The sequence below is a fragment of the Manacus candei genome, unplaced genomic scaffold, assembly GCF_025592945.1.
Source record: "Manacus candei isolate 608988 ecotype Guabito, Panama unplaced genomic scaffold, ASM2559294v1 h1tg000076l, whole genome shotgun sequence".
In the NCBI taxonomy this organism is placed as follows: Eukaryota; Metazoa; Chordata; class Aves; order Passeriformes; family Pipridae; genus Manacus; species Manacus candei.
The window spans coordinates 5,673,097-5,699,322 of NW_026138124.1; the positions used below are offsets into that span (position 1 = coordinate 5,673,097).

At 54.5% G+C, this 26,226-nt stretch overlaps 2 protein-coding genes across 9 annotated transcripts in view; both read right to left on the reverse strand.

The window, feature by feature from the left end:
* Positions 1-637: 637 nt before the first annotated feature.
* RASL10B (RAS like family 10 member B) lies at positions 638-10,007 on the reverse strand. Of its 3 annotated transcripts, none has more exons than XM_051809488.1 (4): positions 9,888-10,007; positions 6,593-6,925; positions 4,098-4,222; positions 638-3,654 (listed from the first exon to the last, which is right to left on the reverse strand). In XM_051809488.1, the coding sequence occupies exons 2-4, from the start codon at positions 6,806-6,808 to the stop codon at positions 3,384-3,386; spliced, it is 612 nt and encodes a 203-aa protein (XP_051665448.1). In that variant the 5' UTR covers positions 6,809-6,925; positions 9,888-10,007; the 3' UTR covers positions 638-3,383. The 3 variants fall into 3 exon arrangements, with proteins under 3 accessions (XP_051665448.1, XP_051665449.1, XP_051665447.1); XM_051809489.1 differs by lacking the exon at positions 9,888-10,007 and adding an exon at positions 9,751-9,834; XM_051809487.1 differs by lacking the exon at positions 9,888-10,007 and adding an exon at positions 9,008-9,604.
* Positions 10,008-12,026: 2,019 nt separating this feature from the next.
* The window catches only part of AP2B1 (adaptor related protein complex 2 subunit beta 1), a 79,440-nt gene continuing 65,240 nt past the window's right edge, over positions 12,027-26,226 (reverse strand). For all 6 annotated transcript variants that reach the window (XM_051810085.1, XM_051810081.1, XM_051810082.1 and 3 more), the window contains 4 exons: positions 24,366-24,450; positions 23,530-23,616; positions 15,342-15,496; positions 12,027-14,288 (listed from right to left, as the gene is read on the reverse strand). In XM_051810085.1, coding sequence (XP_051666045.1) covers positions 14,214-14,288; positions 15,342-15,496; positions 23,530-23,616; positions 24,366-24,450 — 402 coding nt within the window. In that variant the 3' untranslated portion in view covers positions 12,027-14,213. The remainder of the gene's footprint in view (positions 14,289-15,341; positions 15,497-23,529; positions 23,617-24,365; positions 24,451-26,226) is intronic.

Consider the following 26,226-nt stretch of genomic DNA (forward strand, 5'->3'; position numbering starts at 1 on the left):
CAGCCCCGAATTGAGAGCATGGGGTGCTTTCTGCAGGGAAGAGGGGTGTAGCCCCCACTGAAGCAGGGACGCCGCACCCCTGGCATCCAAAGGTGTAAAACATCTCGAACCTCAGACTTCTCCGTCTGTACCATGGGACTAATGAGCCTCATGTCTCACAGCTCCAAGAGCCTTAATGAGTGTTTGAGTCACTTGGGTTGGGGGGTCACTGGAAGGGCCCCTTGCTGACCCTTACGAGCTTCCTTGTGGGTGAAGGTGGGAGAACCAGAGGGGTCGTGGTCACCTCGGGGGGGTGGGGTGGCTGTCCCTGAGAGTCATGGGGCCACACCCTGAGCCTGCACCACGGACCCAGCAATGCTGTTTGTGCAATAGAGATGGACCAAAGCTCTTCTGTTTCCACACTTGGTTTTGTGTGGGTGAGGAGGGAGAGAGGATGATCCTGATGGGGGAGTCACGGCTGCCAGTCTGCTCCCTGTGGGCACAACAAAGGTCCCTCCAGGAGCCCCACGGGGGCCATGGATCCCCATCTCCCAAGAGGGGACAAAGCCAGCCCCACACCCCTGCAGAGACAGTAAAGATGAGCCCTGGGGCTCCGGGGATGCAAAACCTGCTTGCAAAAATACTCCTGAGGCGGGTACAGAACAAGGGGGGACAGACCTGATTTTTAATTCGATTTCAAAGAAGGGGGTGCAGGGCATTATAGGCGGTGTAGACACCTTGGGAATCTCCGACAAGAAGTCCAGGAGGGAAAGGAAAGCCAAGTCCAGGCAACTGGGATGCTCACCGGGGCAGGAGGAGGAGGAGGAAAGGGAAGCATCCTTGGTGGGGCTGAGCCAAACCCAGGCATCACCTCCACACGCACGGGGGCAGAAACACAGCACTGTCCTGGCGACAGTGGTGGGGACATCCCAGCCTCTCCCAGGCCCAGGAGCAGGTTGCTTTCAGCAGGACCAGGGTGGTGTTGGGGAAGTGGGAACACTTTGTACTACAGGTGTGAGTAGGGGTGAGGCACGAGGTGCTTGTTGCTGCTGCTGTGCTCCTGAGTGCTCCGATTCCTGCGTGCCTGGACACGTCCTGCCTCAGAGTCCCTGCCTGCACCCGAGGTACCACCACCCAGGATACCACCACCTACCCCCTCCTGGGCTTTTGGGAAAGCGGCTCTTTTTGTAGCCCTCGTTTTCTTGGGAGCTGGGAAATGCTGACGAAGCAGTGAGAGTTATTATTACTAATATAACTTCCTCTGTCTATAAAGTACAATAGAATATAACAATTATATTTATAACCTTTTTTTTGTGGTTTTTTTTTCAAAATACTAAAGAGATGCTATAAAAACCTGTAACTAATTGTGCTATAAACTGCAGGCTACAGGGTTGTAACAAACAATGTATTGGCTTAGTCGTTGATATGTGTACGTCGGAGCACTTTATAAATGCTTTATTATTAGCATTTACCAAGGAATTTCCTTCTCAGACAATTTGGAGGGATAAAGCTAGCCAGAGGTCTACAAGTGGACTTGCACATGTTCATAAATCCTGACGGGATGAGGTCGGATGGGGAAGCTGGGTTTGCCATGAAGGCAAGGGATGGTGACAAGTGCCACTGCCCTTCCTGGCTGAGATGGAATCGTGTCCTCCCATTGCCTTGTCTCTTTTTTAACCCTTAATTTTCTTCTTTCTTTTTTTTTTCTGTATTTTTTTCGATCAAGGGGTTTGGTTCCCCAAGCAGGGAGGGAGCAGGGTGACCCCCTGTCCCCGGCCCTGGAGCAGGGGTGGGGTGGTGGAATGCACCGTGTTGGAGCTCAGCTGGACCTGCCTTTCATAGGAAGTGTTTCCAAGAGCACGGTGATGCTGCTGGGCGATGGACACCTGGCTGTGGGGGGAAGAAGGACTGGTGTCCTTCTGCTTTACTGCCCGGAGCAGCACTGAATACCTTGAATACCTGCACCTCCCTGTTACACCAGGAGTCACGGGGATGGTTTTGCTGGGGGATGGACCAGCCACAAATCCTGCCTCGGGAGGTGAGGATGGTATTTCCCCCGTGCCTCGCAGGGGGCAGCCAAGGAGAAACCACGGCCCCTTGCTCAGCTCTCGCTGCCCCACCACCGTTTCCTAACAGGGGCTGCCCTTTGCCACCTGGCCCTGCAGGACAGGACGCAGGCGAGCTGCAAATCTGGGGGGAAAAAGACGTGCTGAAAGACTAAAAAAAAAATAATAAAAAAATTAAATGAGAGAGGCTCGCTTCCCTGATAGGGATATGCAGAGAGAAAAAAAAAAAAAAAAAGAAAAACAAACAAGCAGGAATGTAACCACAAATGCAACTCCAGCTCCCTATTGCTTCGGAGGCTGCCTTCCCAGGGCCGCGTCTCACCGGGATGGAGGCAGGATGACCACGGGAAAACCCGGCGCGGGTGGGAGCTCGCGGCACCGCCGGTGGGTGCGGCGGCACAGGGGGCTGCCCACCCGCCCGGGAGACACCGGGGGCTTGGGTGGAAGCCGTGCAAAGCCGGCCGCTGGCTGAGCACGGGACGCGAGGTAGCGGAGGGGTGACCTGCCCGGCAAGGAGCGTTCCGAGATTATTTGGTGTTCGACGGGCTGGCCGGGAGGAGGAGCCTTCCTGGGCTGGGCTGGGGCAGAGGAGGACTGAGAGCCCTGGGGAGGCAGCTCCCGGCACTCTGGGGATGTAAGGGGCAGGATGGGGGCTTTATTATTATTTTTTTCCTCCTTTCTTGCTTTCCTCCGGAAATTCCACCTGGAAATCTGACCCAACTGACCTAAAAGAGATCCCGTGTAACCTGGCCTCTTGCTGGAGGCTGCTCTGTCCTCCAAGGGGAGAAACCCCAGTTCTGAAGGGAGGAAAACAGGACTCCTGTCTCCCTGTGCCCCAGCGATGGAACCACCCCCAGCACATCAGGATAGAGGTGCTGGATCATTCCCTTCCAGGGGTAGGGGATGGCAGGCAGCAGCAAGCATTGCCCCTGTGCTGCCAGAGAAGGAACTGGCAAGGATGGACCTGACAGCCAAAATTTGGGCACCCTCAGAAGCATCTCCTCCACCCTCCGGTGCCATGTACAACCCCCCCGGGACGGCTTCAGCCTCAAGCTGAGGCTCAGGGAGGGCCTGGGGGCTTAGTCAGGGACCTCCCTCACCCATCACTACCTCCAGCCATCCAACTGCTCCAACCTGCCACTGGCCACCACATCACCCTGCCCAAGGTGCGCTGTCCCCAAATGTCACCGCAGGGAGCCAGCGCCAGCGGGAAGCCAACCCTGAGGTGCCTCCAGCACAGCTCCCGCCGCAGCATCACCCCCACGGAGAGCAGAGACTCCAGTGCTGCTGGGGAGCCGCGGTGCCCGAGGAAGGGGGGTCCGCCGGGGCAGGGGGGGCTCACATGATGGTGCAGCGGTTCCTGCGCAGGGCGCCCTGGAAGCGGATGGTGGTGTGGACGTGCTTGCAGCGGGCACAGCCCACGCTCTTGAGGAGCTCACTGAAGAGCAGCAGGATGTGCCAGTTGTACTTGGCCGAGCACTCGATGTAGCCGCACTTCCACGTCTTCTTCACCAGGTTGGAGACGTTCCAGCGCGGGATCACCCGGCCCCGCTGCAGGTCCCGCTTGTTGCCCACGATGATGATGGGCGTCTCCGAGGTGCCAATGACCCTGGGGAGGGCGGGAGGTGAGGGGGGACAGAAGGGGACGGGGGCACAGTGTGATGACTGGCACAGCGTGATGACTGACTGGCCCAGAAGAGCTCAACCCATCCCAAACTGGCTCTTGGTTTTGGCTTGCTGAGTGGGATGTGCTTCCCCTTGTCCTATCCTCTTGTCCCTCTCCATAGACAGACACCCACCATGCCACCCACAGCTTCTCTCCCAGGGATGGCTGCCCTCACCCACAGGGGGTACCTGCCCAGGGTCCTGCTCCTTCTCCTGCCCTCAGTCCCAGTTTTGATGTTGCTGTTGGGTTTCCAGCCCTGCAAAGGGGTTTTGTCCCAGTCTGATATCTCATCTCCAGCTCCAAGAGCAGGGGAGCACTGGGATCAGACATACCACTCTGCTGAGAGCTACAGGGCAGGATGCATCATCCCCCAAAGTGGTGCCTACCTTGTTTCCAGGATCTGCTGGCGGATGGTTTTGATGTACTCGAAGCTGTCAAAGCAACAGATGTCATAGACCAGGATGTAGGCATGGACGCTCCGGAGCCCCCTGCAACACACGTCCGCCCACTCCTGCAAGGTGCAGAGAGGGATCAATCCTGGCTTAGCCCCGCTGCTGGGCCCAGGGGATGCCCCACACTGCTGCCAGCAGGCAGCAAGGGGGCTGAACACTCTCCAGCCCCGACACCCAGCACCCATCTCATCTCTGTTCCGTGACCGGCCCTGCACAGCTGTGTCTGCACCCACAGCCTGTCTAACACACAGTGGTGAGCTGGGAGTGGGGTCGAATGCAGCCCCCTGCCCTGGATGTAAAAGCTTCATCCTGCAGAGCTCCTAATTAGGTGTGTCAATTAGTGATGTACCCTGCTCTTTGGGCAGGGCAGGTGAGGAGAATGCTGAGCCCCATCCCCATGGACCTGAGGGTGATGGACCAGCAGTTCTGTGGGTCAGAGAGGGAAGGTGATGGCAGATCTGTTTGGAGGGGACACGGGGACAGGAGAGGAGCAGTGGCTGCTCAGGAACCAGGTCTGTGTGAAAAAGATCAGGAGCCAGTGCAGAGGGAGGCAGGGGTGGCCTCTCCAAACCCAAAATTTGGAGTTGGAAGAAATACATGCTGTTGTGAAAGTTTTGGGGTTCTGGGAACAACAGGATTTTTTCCCATGCTGTAAGTGAAAATCTGCCCCACTTCCAGCCACTTTCCCATCCCAGCAGTGGGACCAGGAATGGTAGCCTGTGAAGGCAGCACTGCAAACCCTCCTGAGCGCTTCTGGAAAGGAGACAGATGCTCCAAGGGGGAAAGGCATCACTTCTCCCTGAGCAAACCCCTTCAGAACCATGAATCAGCCCTTTCTGAGTTTATAATTGGAATGAAGCAAAATGAGAAGACCTAGGACTGAAGGGAACTGGGAAAAAGAGGGGTTTGGGGTGCAGGTTGGTCTCCATCGCAGACGACTGCACAGGAAGGAGCTCAGAGTGAACAGAATGACACAGCCCCTCTCTGTCCACCGAGGGGAGAAGGTGCTGGGGAGATCCTCAGTCTCAGAGACGCAGGCGGGTGGAGCAGCAGCGTCTCGGGTTACACCGAGCCCTGATACACCTGGGAGATAACAGATCGCAGCTATTTCACCACACCGGGGTGCAGCTCGCTCCGGCGCTGTGATGTCAGCATGGTTTTCCTCATGCAGTGCAGGCTTCCCGGGATGCTTGAGCTGTAGAAGGGTTGCACTGCTGGAGCAGGATGTCAGAGAGCCACTGGCTCCTGCTCCTCTCCCAGGACATCACCGGGAGGGATGCAGGGACACTTTTCCTGGGCACGGAGCAGAGTCTAGTGATGTTTCCCAGCAGGCAGAGCCGTATCCTCCACCATGGTCCTCTTCTTTCCCCTGGGAGCCATCCTCCTGAGCACCCTCTCCTCCCTGGAAACCTCCATCTGTTCCCACCGGCCGCCTCCACTTGAGTGCAGCAAGGCAGGGAGTTAATCGAGTGTGTTACCGTCGGCTGCCGTGTCAATAAATTACCCTTTGCTGTTTGGGGCTGTCTCTCGCGCTGACCTTTCGTTCCCTGCACTCACTGATTAATTTTCAAACCTGCTCCTTGCCCCTGGAGCACTCGCTTCACCTCCTGCCCAATGGCACAGGGACTCTTGGAGCAATACAGGGCCCCTGTAACCCCCTCCCTCTTGGGCACAGGAACACTGTAATTAACTGAGGTGGCCCCACTGATGGCATTGCCCTCCAGCATGGCTGTGGTCGTGGTTGGGCACCTGCAGCTCCTTTTCCAACAGCAGTGACACAACTTGTGCCTCTGGGATGGGGCTATGGCATGAGTTAAAATCCTCTTTTTCCCCCATTACCCGCCCCCCCCAAAATGGTCAGCACTGGTCAGCACTTTCCAGCCCCACAGTGCCTTTTGTGGATGCTTTGGAAGCACCTGAGAGCACAGTGGGGCTGAGGAGGAGCTGGTGGATTCAGCACTCCAAGAATGAGCCCAGGCAATGCTGGGGGGTGATGGCCACTCCCAGGAGGAGACAAGCAGCCCTGCTCTGCCTGGCTTAGGCAGTGGGTACATCAGGGGTCTGGCTCTCCAGGAACCCCTGATTTCCACCTTAATGCTCTAGCATTTTCCCTGACAGCCACAGAACTGGATCCCAGTGCTCCAGGATCCACCACTCAGCTGGATGTGGCCGTGGGCAATCCCAGAGCCATGCTCCTTGGAGTGGGAACACTGTCTCTTGCATTTGCTGCCATCAAGCTTTAAAAGGCACTTTATCCTGGACCTGCTCAGCCAGTATCCATGAGGACACAATCCCTCGCTTTTAGCAACCAAACCCTGACAGGGAGGGAGAAGAGGAGGAACCAGGACCCCATGGAGTTACACAGCAAAAGCCCAGGGAGGTCACCAGAGACCCCCCCAGGGTGGAGGTCCCCTCGGGAGCACCCCTACCTGCAGGGTGTTGACAGGGAAGGCGGTGATGGGGGGAAAGTCCATGATCTGCAGGTCGTGGACGTGGCCGTTCATGACCACGGCGGGCAGGTAGACGCGGCGGGCCGTGGTGGGCACGCAGACCTCGCTGAACTCGTTGTAGAGGAACTGCCGGACTATGGCACTCTTGCCCACGCCCTGGGCTCCCAGCACGGCGATCTTGAACGTTGCCACCATTCCGCCGCGCGCCGGCCGCTGCCCTGGTGCTGCCTCCGCGGTGCCGAGGCTGCATATTCCCGTGCAGGGGGCCTCAGCCCCATTCAGGATGCATTTCCCCTCCGGGACAGCCCGTCACTGCAAGGCCAAGGAGAAGCTGGTCAGATCCTAGAGACACCCCGGTGTCACGCTGTTGTTACTTCAGGGGATATTTTTGGAAGCAGGAGCCTGTGGAAAAGGGTTACACCAGGGAGCCCCAGGGTTGGACAATGATCTCAGCACTGCGGGACATCGGGGTCTCCTTTGGAGCCTCCCACCCCACACAGCCAAGGAGAGCCAGGATTTGAGTGAACTTCGTTCTGGGAAGGTTCTCACAGGCACATTCCTCCCTTTCAGCACCAGAGCAAGGAGACCTCCAGGAAAGGGTGTGTCTGTGGCTCAGGGTTTGCTCAGCCTGTCAGCAGCAGATCCCAGGCTGTGCTGGGGACTTGTTCCGTAGCACGGTGGGGACTGTCACCGGCTGCTCCTTCCCAGTGCTGCCCCAAGGCAGGGAATCCATCTTCCCTCCGCTTGGACAGCTGGAATTGCCTTTTGCTGGGGCGGGGGGAGGTTGCTCTGTGCCTGCGAGCGACAGCTTTAACGTTTAATTTCAGGCTTTGAGCGGCTGGGCAATTAACTTGATGGAGACTAATTTCCGAGCCAGCTGACGGGGTGAGCCCACAAGCTGCTGGCAGGGCCACACGTGTGGGGGGACACAGGGTGATAACCCACACATGGGAATTTGGGAGCTGAGTCTGAGTCTGAGGAGTCCAAACACCCGCTGGCAGTGGGCTCCCGACCAGGAGCTGTGATGGGAACAAGCAAGGATGAGGGGATGAGTCCCACTTTTGCTTGCTGTCATCACTAGGAAGCAGCTTGTGCTTCATCCCAAAGTGTGGATGTTTTGACCAATTTGTGATGCTCTGGTCCATTTTCCCTGAAAACCATGCCCAAAGCACAGGGCAGCAGCAGAAAGTGTCTGGTTCAAACATCCTGTTCGGCCCGTTCTACGGGGATTATCTGCCCCAGGGAGAGCCTGGGCACAGAGGTTCTCACTGCGGGGTGCTGGAGTGGATGTGCTTCCTGCAGTTCCCCAAGCTGGGCCATGGCTCACACCATCCTCACCCCCCTTGCAGCAGGACTGGGGATCCTGTCACCCTCTGCTGCTGGGGCTGTCCCCTGGGGTGCTGGCTGCCCCCAGCCCTGGTAGCAGGAGTGTTTCCGTGCCAAATGCAGGGAAACAGGGGGTGCAGGAGCCCCCATGCCCGACCCTGCCAGGGCCTTTCTCCACCAGCAGACAGCACTGTCATTGCAAGTCCCGGGGGGCATCTCTGCTGCAGGGACAACCCCATACCCACAAACCCTTCCTCCTTGCAGCAGCTTCCCCAGCTCCTCTGTGGGGCTGGAGGGTGACGGAGCAACACAACTGGAAACCCAGTGCCTGCAGGGCTCCCTGGAAGTGGGGCACAGGCTGAGCCTTACTGTGCCACCCCAAAAACCCTGTTCCCCTCTATGCTGGCACACGGGGACCACTCACGGGCCCCAGCTTGCACCCCAAAACATCTGAGGCCGACCTGGAGGCCCCCAGCCCCATGAGCAGCCACTGTGGGAATCTGAGGTGCAGTGGGGGGACCCCTCGGGGGAGCCCACGGTGGGCTGGTGGAGCAGGACCAGCCGGGGGGCCGCGGGCACTCAGCACCAGGCCGGGCTCAGTGGGTTGCAGGGCCGGGCAGGGGCTCACAGGGGGCTCCTGGAAGGGGGCTCCGGCCTCCGGTGGGACCTTGGGCACCCCGCGACGCCGGGGGCACTCGGAGGAGCAAGCCCGGACCCCCACGGGGAGGGGGCGGCGGCAGCATCCCGCACCCCGCATCCCGCACATCCCGCACATCCCGCATCCCGCCCCGACCCTCCCGGGGATGCTCTGGCCGCGGCGGGCAGCGCAGCACCCCCGGCCGCGGTGGGTGGCTGGGGCTGGGGGTACCGGGTGGGGGGGAACACCGGGAAGGGACACCCGCGCCCCTCGTGCCGGCGGGGCGGAGGGGAGCGGGGAGCGCCGCCGCTCAACTTTCGCTGGGGACCCCCCATCCCCCCGACATCCCAGTCCCCCCCAGTCCCCCCCACGGCTCTGCCCAGCGGTAACTTTGCCCCCCCGTCCCCCCGTTCCCGGCAGACCCCCCGTACCTTGCAGCGGTGGCCCGGGCCGGCGGCGCCCCGGCGGGCGGAGGAGCCATGCGGCGAGCCCGGTGCGGGGCGGGCGGCCCCGCTGCAGAGCCCCGGCCCGGCCCGGCCCCCGCCCGGCGCGGAGAGACCGGGGGGCGGCGGCGGGGAGCGGGGAGCCCGTCCGGGGCACGGCGCGGGGGCAGGCGCTGCCCGGGCAGGGATGGAGGCAGCGCCCGGTGGGATGGCGGGGATGCCCGCGCGGGAGGCGGGCAGCGCCTGGGGAGCGATGGAGGGAGGGAGGGAGGAAGGGAGGCAGAGCTCAGGCAGGGATGCAGGCAGGGATGCCCGGGAGTGATGCAGGCAGCGCCCGCGGAGGGAAAGACGCTCAGCCCAGGCAGAGCTGCAGGGGATGCCCGGAGAGGGATACAGGCAGTGGCCAGGCAGGGAAGGAGGCAGCGCCCGGGAAAGGAGGCAACGAATGCCCAGAGCGAGCCGCAGGAACCCAGGAGGGTCACCGGCTTCTCCCGGGGCTCTGGGGAGGTGCCGATGGGAAAAGACCCTCCCATGTCCCCCCTGCATTGTGCTGGGTGCAGCGCCGTCACCCCTTCCCTTCCCGGAGCCCAGCGGCATCTGCGCTCTCATGCCCACCCTGTACGAGCCCCCCCGGCCAGACTCCTTCGGGGAAGGAGGGTAGGACCCCTCCCAGGGAGTCTTTCCCCCCTCTGACACCACTGCCCGCTGTGCTCTTGGGCACATCACTTCACCTTCTTGCTGTGCCAGCCCCTGGGGGTTTCTCTGTGCCCGCTGGCACCGGGGGGGACTCTCAGCCCAGGATGGTGCCAGAGAAGGACATTTCTGTTGCAGAGTCTGCATTTTGGGTCACCCTGCACAGAGCATTTACCTGCGTGCTGGACAGAGGGAAGGTGCTGGTCACACCTCCGTGAGTGTGGTCCAGGCCCCCGGGACACGCTGGTGGGCTCCCTGCACCTCTCTGCTCCTCGAAGCAGACCCCAAACCCTGCTCCAGCTCACCGTGACACCGGTGGGCACCGGGGAGCCTCTGTGGGTCTGGCTGAGCCCAAACACCGGCCACGGCTTGGCCGAGCTCCCCCCAGCCTCGTCAGCACCTTTGGCTGGAAAAAACACCATCTCCGGAGGCTCCTGTGCAGGGTGAGGAGAGAGTGCAAGTGGAAATGCAATGCCATATCCTCCCCGGGGGACAAGGGGACGGCAGACACAGCCCCACGGCTGGGGGGGAGGGACAAGGGCAGGTGGCAAAATACACAACTGCCTTTGTGCCACCCTGCACCAAGGTTGGGACTGGGATCAGTGCCAGGCAATGGGAGTCACAGCCCCTTTGCCCTGTCCCACATTACACCCAGGCTTTTGGAGATCTGGGGGTTATTTCCCTGCACAGCTGCCTGGTGCTCGCAGCTAGGGGAATATTTATGTGTCCCTGGGGTTATTACCAGCCTTAGATGCTGCTCCCCTTCCCCGGATCACCACAAAGCAGTCTTGAGCTGTGGAATGTTTTCGGGAGAGGGAAGGGATCAGGCTGCACACGAACTCTTCTGCACAATTCAGGCTCCAGCCTCGGGGCTATTTTTAGCAGCTCCCTCTAAGATGCTCTTCGGTTGCAGTTTTATGTGTGAAACTTAATATACGAGGGAGGGGGGAGGGGAGTGGGGCTGGATCCTGGCACATCCCCACTGGTTGGGAGGCTTATCCCAGCCTCAGCGACAGGAGTCTGATGCAAACCTAAAATCATCCATCCAAGAGCTCTCGTGTCCTGGCATGCAGGTGGCAGCAGGGGACAGGCAGAGCTGATGGCTCGGGGGGCTGCAGTCAGCCCCAGCCTCAGCCACAGTCTCCAAAATCCTCACCTGAGTCCCTGCCTCTTCCCACACCTCATCATGGGCTCAGGGACCTGTTGTCACCTGGTGCTGGCCCTCAGCACATGCACTGAGGCAGGATGTGCACAGGACCAGCAGGAGCAGCAGGGATTTTGGGAAGCCCACCCAGCACAGTGGGGCTGGCCCCAGTTCCAGCCAGAGTAGCAAGGAGCAACCTGGGAGGTCCCTGTCCCACAGTAGAACAGAGAGGGAGAGAGAAACCTTTCCCTTTGCCACAGGATGTGAGGGGACAGCAGCTGGCAGGGCAGAGCCCCGAGCATCTCACAGCAGTTTTTGATCCTGTTGGGCCAAACGCTGCTCCAGGCTCACTGCCAGCACCACGGCAGGAGGTGACCCCCAGTGGGAAATGATGATCCCACCCCAGGTACACCAGGGATGCATGAAGGAACAGAACAGCAAGATCAGTGACCCCAAACCAGCCTGGCACTGCTGTTACTCGGCACATACACCTGCTTCTAACACAAAACCATCCCCCTGCAGAGCAACACGGGTTGATACAGTACCTGCTCTTCACAGAGGGTGGAAGTGCCCAAATCTCCAAGTGCTGCTAAGCCAAAGCTGGGCAGGGGAGAGGGAAAGAGTTGCTCTGCTCCAGAGCAACACCTCCCAAACCTGCTGCTTGTTCTGTTGTATTTCTGGCCACTTCAAGTACTGAGCTTGGGGTTACCCGAGTTCGGTTCTGGTCCTGTACACAGATTTTGCAGCCCAACCCATCCTGCTTGAGACAGGACCAGCAGTGGCAAAGCCCTGTGGAAAACAACAGCACCAGTGCAAAGTGGTCCAAAATGCATCACTGACCCAGGGTTTTATCATTTCGCCACAGGGAAAACAGGTCACACTGCACACAGCTCACCTGGGGCCCCAAAAGGGCTAAACGGGTACATCCATCTTCTGACCCTCATCTGAGCCTGTCCTCACTGCCCTTTGAGATGAGGAGAGAGCAGCAGTCAGAGACTGAGGATACTTGCTGCCTCCTCACCCTGCAAGTCCCTAATTTGGGGTGGAAAAAGAAGCCAAAAAGCTACCGGTGAGCAAACAGTCTCCTTCCCACCAAACCCAGCCTTGCACCCTGCTGCTCCCATGGGCAGAGCCTCTCCCCAGCCCCACAGAGCCACACGCAGCCACAGCATCGTGGAAATGAGTTTATTGACACGGACGGCAGGTAAAGCCTGGAGAGCAACACAACGACGCGGCCAACACTGGAGCGAGCGCGGCGGCAGGAGGGGAGGGCGGAATGTCACCCGGGAGCCCAGGCTCTGCCCTGTGGCACAGACACCTGCACACCCGGGAAGCTGGGAAGAAATCTGGCAAGAGAAGGGGGTGCTCAGCATCCCCTCCCCAGGTCGAAGCTACACTCTCCTCCCTGCCCTGACAGAGCGTCCTGCTCAGGGCCACCGGCGTTTCCTTAATTGCTCTGTTAATGACTTTTGCAGTGCACCCGCAGGGCTCGGAGCAAATCACCTCCCAGCACATGCTCAAGGGCTGGATGGCTCCAGCTCTGCCCCACTTTTTCCCCAGCCAGAGCACAGGGATTCCTACACAGGGACACCACTTTCCTCAGGTCCTGCAGCTCCTGGGCCCTGCTGGAGTCTCTCCCAGAGCACTGTGACCTTTTCCCAGCACTGGTTTCTTGGCTGCACACAGTGCCAAAGCCCTGATGAACGATCTCCCACCGTAAAACATTTATTGACTTTGAAAGTGGCATCTAAAAGGACGACATGGGGGTTGCTACACGCAAGAGCTTTGTTAGCAGGGGAGGAAATGGTGTCCAAGCATGCTGGGGAGGGCTGGATAGGGACTTGGATTAAGCAGGACAAGCTATGGATGGAGCAGGGACATGCAAGAGGCTTTGCTTTCACTGCTGCTGTTGCAGCACTTAGTGGTTGCAATGGGGAGAATCCACAGCCATGAACAGGAAGGGGAAGCAGTCCTGGCCCGAGGGACAGGTCAGAAAAGAGGGGCCAGGGCATGGAGCTGCTCGGGACAGGGGGTGAGAGCAGGAACTCGGCTGGCCCTTGTCACCGTGTGCCTCTGGGCACACAGAGCTGAGCTGCAAAGGGGAAAGATGCTCCATGGTCTGCTCAGGTCAGCCCAGCTGGAAACTGAAGGCCCCCAGGCTGGCAAGGAGCAAACACCGCCAAGCCCAAACCATCTCCCATCACGCCACTGCCTGGGTTCTGAGGGACAGCACGGGAACAGGGAGAGCCTCTCCACTCCCCTGGCATCCTGGGACACTGCCAGCAGTGGCCCCTCTCCATAGGGGCACAGCTGACACCCGCAGCCCCATCGGGGAAGTGGCACTGCCACATCTGGATGTACCAGGAGCCTCGGGGACTGCCGAGGCCAGCACAGCGCCGGGTGAGGGGGGCACAGCTCGGGGGACGGCCGAGAAGGCAGTTCAGCCACAGCAGGCACGGAAAGAACAGGAAAAGAGGGGCTGCAGATGGGTGAGGATGCAGAGACCACACCTGAAGCTCTGGCATGAGCCTTTTGATCTAAGAACGGGCTCGTTTCCTTCATTTCATCCACCGCTGTCGCCGATCTAGGCCTGCAGCTCCTCCCCACGCAAAAGCAGCCTCGCTCCTCAAATCAGCAGCTAATGAGCCAGGGAGATGGCTGGAGTGAAAACACACCATCAAAGCAGTGCCGAGTCTGCCAGCACAAGTGTAATAAAAACCCCTCTTTAGGGACCGAACTGATGGCTCTGTTCCTGGTTCCCCGAGGCCGTGCTCACCCTGCTAGAGCCCGACCTCCCTGCAGGGCTCCCAATGCTTCCTTGGATTCGCCTTCCCTTTGAGCCAATTACAATAGAAAAACTCAAAAAAAATGTATAAAAATATAAAATAAAGTGCAGTGTTATGTTTTCGACACTTTTGCCTTGTTTTAATGAGCGGACGTGTGGTTTTTGCTTGTTTTTTTTTTTTTGTTTTGTTTTTTTTTTCCCCAATGAGCGGTATTTTACAAAATCGAAACTACACCTAAAGCCATTTAGAAAACACTGAACATTGGCACAAAATGGAGAAGCCCACGAGAACGGATGAGTGGGGGGCGAGGGGGACATGGGAGTAGTCGAAGCAGTGGTTACAAACTCCATGGACGCTAAAAATACCAAAGGGGTTTGTTCCCTATCATCGTTAGCACGTGGATACTAATTGCTACCTTGTTTAATCAGTGCCTTTGACTGAAATCCTACACATGAATACAGCTGCTTCCAGTTACGAGTGCTTTTCCCCCCGCGCTAGCGGTGAAGGAGGATTTGGGGACCCCTTTTTCCCCCCCCTCCTTCCGCAGGGTGAGGCACAGGCTGATCTCCTGTTAGTTTTTCAAGATGGCATCGTAGGCCTGGTAGATGTACTGGGACACTTCGGGAGCTCGGCATTTCAGGGAGAGCTGTGGAGAGGAGAGGAGAGGTTAGTGGAGGTGCAAAGGGAGGCAGGAGCTTCCAGTGTCCACGAAGCAGCTGGAAATGTCTGACCTACGGCATGGGTTGGACAGCCCACGGATGTGGATGATGACAGTCACAGAGAATACTTCCCCTGGTACTGCTTTCTTCATCACCAACCCCAAACTGCCTTTTCAGAGGTACACGAATGCAAACTCCCACTGAGGGGTTCCCAAATTCCTTAACAAATGCAGGTGCCCCAGCAGGCATGGAGGAAGGGGACATGGCCCCAAACTGAGACAAGGGACCTGCTCGTCCTCATGCTGTAAATCCCAGCACTAAACCCAAGGGCTTCTAACGATCTTCTGCTCAGCCCTGATGGACACAAACTTGGCTGTCACCCCTCTCTAAAGCAAAGATCAGGTTGAGACCAGGCTTGTGCCATCAATCCTTGTGCAAACACTTTAAATCACCTTCCAACTCTTGCTTTCACCCCGTGGGTGACCAGAGGTTTTTCTTGAAGCTCCTGGCACAGCTTCCAACGGGAGATAAATCCTCTAATACCAGGACACTCAGACACACAGGCCCTCAGAAAGGGAGCAAAGTCAAAGAGAACAGTTACAGGGGTGCACGAGGCAGGACAGGGAACATCCTTCCCACCAGCCCCAGGCTGATGCCAGCACGAGGCCAAAAAGGCTCTGACATCCAGCCAGTCCCCCCTGTAGGGCATAAATCACCCCTCATCAGTGAGAGGGGGAAGGGCATCCTGGCTATGCTTTCTCACTAATATCTCTTGGCTTTATCTCCAGGTAACCTTGGCAAGTAACTGCTCATTGCTGAGCGGGCACTGTCCCAGCTCACTGGTAACACAGCAGCGGAATTCTGATGTTCCTCACTTCTTCCCCCGTTCAGTGGGCACTCCTAACCCCCCCCAGGCAAATTAACAGGATCTCCCCCAAAATGAGCACGTTAGGCAGAGCGGGGAGAAGCTGCTCTGCATGTGAGGTGAGTTAGCAGGATCCCAGCCTGCACCACGTGCCCTCCACGGTCCGACACCTCACCGTGTAGTTTGGGTTCCCCGGCTGGATGCGAAGCTCAGCCAAGATCCAGATGCCATTGGTGAGCTTCAGAGACTGGTAGAGCATGTCCTGGCCCTCCACGTTCCTCTTGGCAATGGTGTAGACATTGTTGTTCTGCAGCTTGCTGGAGACAGTGTCTTCAGAGAGAAGGAAGAAGAAAAACACATCTGTTAATTCAGATTCATCATCTGCGGCGACAGGAGAGCCCAGAGGGACATTCCCAGGATGCAAGTGCACAATGAAACTCTGACTTCTTCCCTGGGGACAGGAGCAAACATGACACAAGGAATAAAAATTCCAATGTGCTTCATGGACCTACCTTCTTTCTTTTAGGCTGTGATCTCCTTTGCTAAGTATTTGCCAGTTTACAGGGCTTTCACTTACTGCTCTGGGTCATTCAGGACTTACTGCCTTTATCAAGGCAAGACTCTCAAGGCAGCTCAGAGGGTAAGAGCACTCTGTTTTATCCATAACCCCCAATCAGCTGCAGGGAGGCTAACCTGGAGGCAGTCAAAGGTCAGAACAAGAAGTTGGAAAAGCACAAAGATCACTCCCTGAGGTCCTGTCCCAACCCTGACAGCTCCCTCCTGCTTCCCTCACACGCAGACACTTCTGGCCAAATCAATGTCATACAAGGCAGTAAAAATACTTTCCTTTATTTTCAAGCAATTTCTTGAAAGGTAGAAACCCACAGACATGTCTCTAGACGTCACAGGGCTGTGATACAGTTTTATCACACAGCCTGACCTCAGTTGATATGTGATTTCACCTGCAGACCTGTATGGATGTCATCATGACACACATTACTTCTACAGGACCTTTAGAGGAAACCAGAACAGAGGCAAATACACAGAACACAAAGGCTGACACCAGCAATCTCTGGATGCCAAGGAGCTTCTCAGCACAGAGAAGAGCAAAGCTCAGACTTTGGATGCCAGGAAAGGGGCACATCCACCCTTTGGGTGGAAGGCTCAGGGAGGAAGACACCACATCTGATAAGCATCATTGGCAAATTCCCATTCCTGGTGCCCAATAAGAGAAATTTAACTCCCTGCTGGGCCATTACTAGCAGGTTGAGCACTTTTGACAAAAAACAAGGGAGAGAAACAGCCTTAAACCAGCTTGCATTGAACACCTTGAGACTGGAAATGTAGTTTCCATCTCAAGGAGCACAGGGAGCAGGACAGCAGTAGAGAAGCAGCAAAGTAACCCTGAAGCTCTAATCCACCCCTGCCCCTACAAACACCAAGATCTGCCTGTGCCAGATTTGAGAACGGACACAAGTCTGTGCTGGCACACGGGGGGATTAAAGGGGGGACAGCAGAGCCTGTTCATGCACCAGGGAATGGTGGAAGGAGGAAAGAAAGGGCCCCACGAATCCATACCCTGATGCAGAGACTTGGATCCGCTGTCTCTCCCCAGGGCAGGGCTGATAACCAGAGCTGTGGAGCGGCTCCATGGGCAGCCTGGACCCTTCGCTGAGCCCCGCTGCTCCCCAGGCTTCAGAGCAGCTACACACGGGTCAAGGACGGTTCAGGCATCCAGCTACCCAGACACACTCAGATTTAGGCTTCCTCTCTTCCCCAGTTACTATGGAAACTGGCAGATATAAGTAACTAATGAGATCTTTTGCTTAAAACCCCTCATTCCCTGTCTCCTCCTCCCACCCATACTCCTCCTCTACACAACAAACTCATCCAGACTAAGGAAACAGGCAATGCAGAGCAGTCCCCTCACAGAAAGTGTGGCTGGGAGAGGCATCACCCAGCGAGGAGGAAGCTTAAATTCCCATCTCCTCATTCCCCCCAGAGCGAGAGCAGCCTGCAGGGTTTGTGAGGGCTCAGTGTCCAGCACAGGCACCTGCTCAGAGGGCACATCCTTGTCAGAGAGGGATGTTGAAATTAAAGGGGATTTTGTCTGCCCAGTTTTAACAGGCTGTGGTTAAACCTCACCCCCCTGGACATGTATCCTGAAGGTGGAACTACTGGCAAGGAGTTTCTCCTGCCATCCTTACATCGGCCACAGCAGTCTCCCCTCCACTGGGGGATGCTGCTGGAATAAAGGCATTCCCTGGGGACCAGGGGGTGCAGGATTGGAAGCACAGCTGCAAGTGAGCAGCTGTAATTTTGGCAGCTGTGAGGCTGCTACCCCATCCCACGGTGTGATGGCAGAGGAGGGGAGCTGTGCTTTGGGAGCACAGTTGGTGAGATGGGGCTGCAGAGCAGCAGCTCTTATGCCAAACCCCTTGTGTGATGGCTCCTCTTGCAATTTAAACATCCACAGCCTCTGCTGAGGGGCAGGTTTCCAAGGAGGAACATGCTTGTAAGGGGATACAAGGAGGGAAAGTGAGGCAGGGCAATTCCTAGGAAAGCCTGTTTTCTGCTTCCCTGTCTGACCTCAGTCACCCTCTGAAGAGAGCAAAAAGCCCAACCAAAACATGCCCTGCCTCAGCCAGGTACCCCCACCAACGTGAGCAGGCTGGAGCTGATGCTTGGCTTGTCCAACTCCTCCTGCCACCTCTCCCAGCACCGATTTGGGGACTGGCCAGAGCTGACCCCCTCTCCCCACAGGTAGCATCTCCCGTCCCTCCTGCTCTCTGAAGTATCAGGAATTTGGATTTTGGAGATCATCAGAGTTGCTAAGCAACAGTGCCAGGCTGTGCCTGGCTGAAGGCAGGACCGCTAATGCCATGTGACAGCACAGCCTTTAAAAAAAACCTAATAAACCCAGGCAGTTATTGCTGGGAGCAGAGAGCTGAGCCCAGCTCTGCACAGCCAGAGCACAGCACCCACCAGAGCCCCAGCGAGGCAGGAGGAGGGCTGAGTGACCCTGGGGGTTGGTGACTCTGCAAACCAGAGCACATGAGTCCTTTGGCAGACGCACAGTCCACACCTGACCTTGCGCAGCAACTTCCTGCAGGGCTTTTTCTTTTGGCTCAGGGATTGTTCTCACAACCTTCCTGAAGTGAAATGTAAGGACACAGGGAGATTTGCCCATCACCAGGGCCAGGGAAACTTCTGACATCAGCTCATCTTTCAGGGTTGGGTTTTTGGGTTTGTTTCTTTTGCTTTCTAAACAGAATTCTTTACCTCAGATCAGCAATTAAATAATGTGCAAGGAAACACAGGCACGCAGGGGAGAACAGCTGGACAACCTCTCCTCCCTTGCACTGAAGTGATCCAATGCTTTTTAACTGCACTTTCCCTATGGGTAAATCAAAGGACACGCTTAAATATTCTACCCATCAGCTTAAGAACTTCACTTCTGAACTCAAACAGCCAAGATGACCAACTGGCAACCACGGGGTTTTCGCCAAGGACATGCAATAATTCACAGCCAACATCAACAATACACCTTTTCTGAACTTGGTGGCATTCTGCAACAAGCCCTGGATATCAGAAAGGAAAATTTAATGACTATATTTTATGCTGTGGTAGCTGAGAACATCCCCATGCCATTTCCAGCACCACCTCAATGGTTCTGAGCATCCAGCCAAGAACTGCATTCAAATACAAAATGCAGACTCTGATGCAGTGGGGAGGCACTTGGGGCAATATGATGACAGTTCATTAATTTTCAAGACATGTAATATGCACTAGTGCTGTAATTTATAAAACTATCAGGTACAAGATTTGCACACACAGAAGAAAACAACATACCACGGAAGCTTGTGTATGATTGTCCCCCCCAGGTTGTTTCATCAAAAAAATCCAATTTCTCTTTGTTCTGGCATTAGCAAATTACTCAAGGGAGAAAAACAAAGTGACCACTGCATACCAATAAAGCCACATTCAACTCCAAACACAAAAGCTGCTGTTTCACACCAAATTGTGGACAAGTAATAAGCAAGTAAAACCAAAATTCCTAGAACTGCTGAACAGCACAGCAACTAATTGCCTCCCATTTAATGGCACTCAGTCTTCATGTGCAAGCCAGCTTGTCCTCTTTTACTCTGTGGGTTTGGGTAAGCAGAATTACCAAAAAAAAAAAAAAAAGAAAAACATTTAGCTAATCTGATTTGCATATCCTAATGTGGTGATCCTTTAAAATTTAGTCAAACTTAGCACATTTTAAAAACAGTGTAAACAAGTCAAACTGAGCTTTAGTGCACACTCAATTACAGAGGAAATCTCAGATGGTCTAAGTTGCACCAAAAGCACCCAGAGTATTAGAGCTATAACAGACTAGGAATCTATTTTCATGCACTAGATTCTTGAATGTTCATTAAAACCCTCCCCAAATCAATTAATTTAGTGCTGGATTCATAAGAGATGAGGATGCTGGGCTGTAACAATGACCTTGTGCTTTCATTATTTCTGAATAAAGTTTTCTCCACGGAACTATCCCAACCTCTTCCTAAGAGGCAGGTGCATGAAACGGCTCTAATGAATTTCAGATGTGCCATGCATCCTAAGAACACCTTGGTCCCCTGATACAGCTCCAGACTGGCTCCTCCGTGGCCATACAGCCCTCAGGAACAGCCTCAGGCCAGCACCAGCTCCCACCCCTGGGAATCCAACCCCCAAATCCAGAATTAAGCACTCATCTCTCACTGAGTCACTGGGAACAGCGGGAATACCTTCAAAGGTCCAGGATTTGCTTTTTTTTTTTTTTTTTTGGAAATGAAGATGCTGGAGACATGGATTAGAGTGGCCTGTTCTGCCCACTTAAGGATACCTGCTCCTCATCCCACAGTCTGGACCTTACCCTTGGCTTCAGCTTGCTGTGCTGTGGGCTTCCTGCAGCAGCCAAGATTTTCTGGCTGTCCTGTGCACTGTTTTGGGGTGAGCTGCCAGGCAAAGGAGCTTTTTTTTGTGCCATCCCTGTTACAAGCCATCAAAGCTCAAATCAATCCTCTTTGGTTTGCCTTGTGGGCACAGGATGGATCTTTTACCTACAGAGGCACAGACTCCCACAGAAGCACCTCTCCTGACTGACTGTGTTTATCTCCTTTTTGTTTGAAGGAAGAAAAGCAATAACCTGAGGAAAAGCCTTCAGTTTGCACAGGAGGTGCTGTAAGGTGACTGTTGCATGGTGACAGACAGCCCTGGATGTACAAGAAACGCACAAGCTGCTTTTCTGACAGATAAAACCCCAGCCCCTCACAAATCCCTGTTCCAAGCCTATCTCACTTTGGTTTAGAGAGAAAGAAATTACAATTTCAGTTTCTTCACTGAAGAATAGCAGCATCCCCTGGTTAGCTCCTGTGTATCCACACAGAACTTAAGCTCCACTTCTCACACGGTGCAGAAGCAGCACAGATGGGAACACTCAGGGAATTGAAGGCTGTTTGCAGCTGGGAGAAGGAAAGCCATGTACCGAGGGTGCAGGGATCACACTCCTGATCAGCCTCTGCCCAGCAGCCCAGCTTGGCACCCTCTGCTCCATCCAAACCCTGCTGCAGCCACAGCTCCAAGTAGCTGGTGGAGCTGCCTTTGGGCACATCAGCTGGGAGCAGAGGTATTTTTAGCTCACAGCTGAATTCACGTCACCAGGCTGGAATCGGTGAGACCGAAGCATGAATGGCACGGTGCGTCCCTGAGCACTCGCCACCGAGTGGGTGGGCCCATGCTAGGCATGAATTAGTGATCCTGGGCATGAATTACTGATCCTGGGCATGAATCAGTGATCCTGGGCATGAATCAGTGATCTGAGCAGATGCGAGGAGGGATAACAACTCACACCTCTGTGGAGCCAGCAGTGCTCACGAGCTTCTCGCTGTGCTGAAGGACTGCACAAACCCAGCATCTCCTCACGTTTGGAGAGGAGCTGCTGAAATCTGGAGTGAGTTTTGTGCAGCTCTGCCACATGACCACTGTGAACCCTAATCTGTGCAGTGACGTGAGCTGCACGTGGTGGTGTGTCATGAGTGAGCAACAGAGCAACCGAGCCCAAATCGAGAGCTTAACTGGTTAGACACCTCTCCTAGGAGAGTCTTTGGAACATGAACCGGTCTTTCCTCCAAAGGGATCAAGTTCCTAAAAGTTTTATACCCGGAGTTGCTCTTCTTGGAAGAAAGGAAGTGTCTTTTCTACTATTTTCACTGGATTTAAAGGATCAAGATTGTGAATCTTGAAACATTATCACCCGACTGCGGCAGGTGGCCAGACACACCCTTGGTCTGGAGTAAACTAGTAGCAAGATGGATTCAACTGTTGTCAGAGCTCATCCAGCTTACTCTGCCTTTGCCACTGTGAGCAGCAGCTTGCCATGCTGTGAGAAGCCTCCATCCCTGAGGATGCTGGAAGGCCAGCACCCCACGGGTTTTGGGCTCTGGCTGATCCTTGTACAGGCAAAGCTTGATGCTCTCAGGATGGTCGAAACTAGAGGAGGGTATTGCTCAGATGACATCAAGGTGAGCGGACTGAGCCAGGGTAGATAAAATCCAAAGGGACTAAGACAAGCACACAAGATTTCCCTAGTTATCCCTCCTGCAAGCTACTGGCCTGCTCCGTGCCCAAACCCAGGCGGTCAAGGAAGGGAGCGGCCGGTGGAGCTGCAAGAGGGAGGAGGTGTCGGCAGCGGAAATCCAGAAACGGAACCTTCAGCGGATGGAAGGGTTTGAAATCTGTTTATGAGACATGACCCACTTTCTGCAGCACACAAGCCAGAGAGGCTGGCAGATCCCATACACCCCCCAGCATCCCGAGTGACGGATCGCTCTCGGGAGAGGCTCTGCGGCCAAGGCTCTTCCCGCCCGAGCCTGGCAGTGCCTGCAGATCCCACTGCAGAGAAACCACCCGGCGTTCCCGTCCTCTCCCTGCAAGCTGGGAACATGTTCTGCTCTGAGTATCCCCAGTTCAGGCAGGCCTGGACTGGCAAACCCTCCCGGAATGGGGAGCGTTCTGTCGCTCCACATTTTATAGCATTTTCTTCCGGAGGGAGGAAGGGGCCAGGCCAGGCTGCAGGATTGCCAGGGCTCATCTTCCCAGCCATGCACCCCTCCTCTCTCCCTCCCAACCCACATCCTCTGCTAGCCAGCACTCTGACACCAAACATGGGAAGCTTCTAGCATTTCTGATTGGCGATGAAGAGCCCTGGATGCAGTCAGGACATGGCCAGGGCAGAAGGCACCACCAGCAGCAGCTCTGCAGTGCAGGGGGAGAGGCGATGCCAAGCTCGGCCGGGAGCAGAGGGAGGGCTGGGGGAGGCACCGAGGTTGTTCTCATTTGAAACCCAACAGTGAAATCAAGTCATAAGGTCCAACAGCTGCTATTTTTTTCTTCCTCTTCCGTGCTCCATCTTTTATATTCCAAAATAGTAATAATCATGAGTACAAAGAGACCCATGGTTTCTGTCTGCAATTGAAGCACGAGGGTGTTCATTGTGTAATAGCAGGCATGAGAGAACAAAAAGGTTACAGGGTTGGTAATCAATAGGGACACTTCTTTCATTTGTGAAACACAGCAGCTTTTGGTAGAATCACTTGGCTCCTGTCCAGAACCTTTTGAACAGGAGCAAAGCTGCTACACTGGCCCCATTCCACTCTTTTACACTCCATCATCCTTCAGCAGTAGTAAGGTCATACGTACAAGCAGGATGCTCACAGAGGTAACTAGATGGCTAAACAGACTGAACAGGACCAAATTTCATCAAAATGCATCAATATCTCAGCTAACAACAGCAGACCAAAGCTCTTCTCACATGGCCTGTCCTCCACAGACATTATACCACCTTATAGTGTTATGCAGGTTTACTCTTTCACAACAGAAAGAAGAAAGGAGCTGCCAAAAGGTGAAGTGAGTGGCCCAGGATGATGCAGAAGGTTAAAGTCAGGGCTGGAACACCTTGTCCAAAACTCAAAGCAGCAAGACAGGGTTGCCTAACAGCCCCAGCACCGTATTCAGCTCTATTTAAAGAGCAGCTTTGCAGGGAAGCAAAGTATAAAAGAGAAAACAAGAATACAAGGCCCAGAATGAAAGGAAGAAACAGATCGGTAAAATCAAAGACCTGGGATTTTAGATGTGCTTTTATGGAGACCCAGCTGAAATTTTTCACTGAAACAAGCCCTGGGATCCCAGGCTGCTCTGTTCATAAGCCAAGGCTGTTCTGTTCAAAAGTCATCTATTCATTAACCATGAGGTTATTTTAACGAGGTGATATTAATGAGGTGATGTTTAGTGGCCCTACATCAAAAGTGCTCTCAGCATGGGAGAATTAAGCTACTCACCAGCATTCAGGTGACAGTCTTTAATCTGGAACTGAAGCTCATTTTCGTTTGGAATATCCTTCCATGTTGCAAGGAAGACCTGGCGCTCTAGAAACGAGAGAGACGATCAGCACCGTGGGATCCTCAAAGGGCCACGGCATTAATTAACACACCACAGAATGTTTCAAGGCAGACACACAAAAGGGCTTGTGGTCACTTTTTGCCCTGCTGTGGACAGACCCAGGATTTGCTCCTACAACGACCTCAGTCTCACTGTAAAAGCACCAGAGCTTTGATGGATTTTGGCCCCCCAAAAAACAGAGACAGTCTTTAGCATGTGAGCTGTTTACAAGCCAAGAACAGGCAAGATTTGACAAGAAGGAGCAAGATCCACACATTTAGGATTATGTTAGTGAAAGCTGCTTTTCAAGCAACTTCCCAGCCAATTCAAACAACAATTCAATAAAGGAATACAAAAATTACAGTGAAAGTGGTATGGGGGCAAATTCTAGACCCACTTGAGTGAATCAAACCCTCAAAAAACCCCCCAAAACAACAAAACCCAAAACCACAACAACCCAAACCAATACTCAAAAGATCCACCTCAAAGAAAACAGATCTGTCCCTTGCCTGGCAGAGAGAATCAAAGCAGAAGATGTAGGTTCTGGCAGCTCTTGGAACTGGAGGACAACAAGGGCAGGCTACCAAAGCAGATCAATTCAGGCTGAGAGATGCACTGGCACGAAGGTCATTGCCAAGCACATACTGATCTCAGCCATGAGACAACTGCACCCAGCTGGGCACTGCCAGCACAATCTGTCTTGGAGGAGCCTGACCACAGACCTAAAAGCACTCACCCATTTTGCCATCCTCTACAAAGAGCACGTTGAGAGGAATTAGGCAGCTGAAGTAAAAGACATCGATGTTGTTTTTCACAGCCACCTGTTAGAGAAGAAACAGGGAGGTTAAAGAGTCTCCATCAGCTGGAAATCCAAAGGGATCACAAGGTTTCACACAGGCTCATCACCCTGGAGTGCTCTCTCTGAGCATTGGCCATCTCCAAATGTGAGATTCCCTGGAGGGATGTTACTGAGCTTCTGGGTAGTTTCAGACAAGGACTGGTCCCAACCCTCTGCACTCACTCCATTTTCCCTAAAAGCTGCCCAATCTTCTCCTGTGAGCCTTTCACCATTGCTGCTTCAGAGCCAATTGCACTGATGGGCTCACAGCAGCATCCTTGCTCTTTCCTGCTCTTGTCCAGCCTCTCCCTCTCCTCACTCCTTACACCTCCAAGGTACATCCCCACCTCCGGGCTGCACACAGATGCTACTGTGTCTGTCATATTGCACATCAGCTTCTTCAGCACCCCTCTTTGCCATCTCACTCTTGTAACTCCCCAGCTCCAAACCCCCGTGTATTCTTTATTTGCACCTTCATTTCCTTATTTTTCACCTCTTTGATTAGCTCTGTCTCAGTCCAGACACTTTCTAGAGAGCCTCAAGTGGGTCTGTTGCCCGCATCTTCCTTGCAGCATCTCCCAAGCCTCCTGCCTCTACCTTAGTGAAAGCTATACAGGATTCCTGGAAGAAGAAAGCCCTGCCACAGAGAAATTAGGGCAGGCAACAAAAGATCACTTCACAAAAGACTTAATTCTCAGTGTCATTAAACTCTGCCAGGCAGGGAGATGCACTGGTTTGCCTTTATCACACACACTTGCCATGTTACCCACTAATCTCTGCTAACAGAGAGCAACCTTGCCTTCAGTTCTCCCCAGGCTGAGAGCTGAGGGCACAAAAGCAGGAGCAAACTGGAGGTCTGAGAAGTGCACTGTCATAATGTAGCACAGAAAAAGGCAGCTCTGGGCTTTATTTCCATGCCTCTCACGCTCTCCCCACGTCAGCCCGCGCAGCGATAGCCTGTCAGGGGAGCACAGCTCAGCACACACCTGCCATTGCTTCCAACGAAGGAACCTAAAGTCTGTAAGAAAGACCCAGAATTGAGGCCGTGTGGGGAATTTCAGGAGACATTTGAGCTCCTCCTTCCTTTGAAAAGCCCCAGAAGGAGTTCTCTGACTCGCCATCGAGCTGAAACACAAACCAGACCATGCTAAATGCTGAGCCAAAGGGATAAGTTGGCTGCTACAAAGATTTATGCCAAGACAAACTCCATTGACATTAATTACAATTTACTGGTGTCCTGCTGAGAAAATCTGTTGTCACATAGTGTCAAGTTTAGAAAGACACCCCCAAATGTTGGTAAAAGCCAGCTGTGGATAAACAAGGGAGGGGAATAAACCAGAGAATTCAAACACAAGACAACTGATTAGACATGTACACAAGCCAGAGGACAAGTAAAAGGAGATCAAGCTCTCAAACAAACTCTTTTGGCAACTGGGAAGGTCCTAGAAGTGCAAAGAACTGCAGAAAGGTAGATGTGACAGTCTGTGGTGTTTCTACTTCCAGCCATCAGTAAAGGTAACAAATTTAATTCCCACAGTGCAAGCCAGCTTAAGAAGGGATTAGTTTAAAGCCCACTAAAACCACGTAAATGATGGTGCAACTGAGAAAAAAAATTGGCAATGGTGCTCTGCACCAGGGAGCTGTTACGTGCTCCCATTGCTGGCGTCATGCTCACGAGTTGGAGTGTTCAGTGTTTGAGCTGGAGGCACCAAAGCCAGGGGGGTAAAAGCAGATTGGTGGGTGGATTTAACGTGATTCA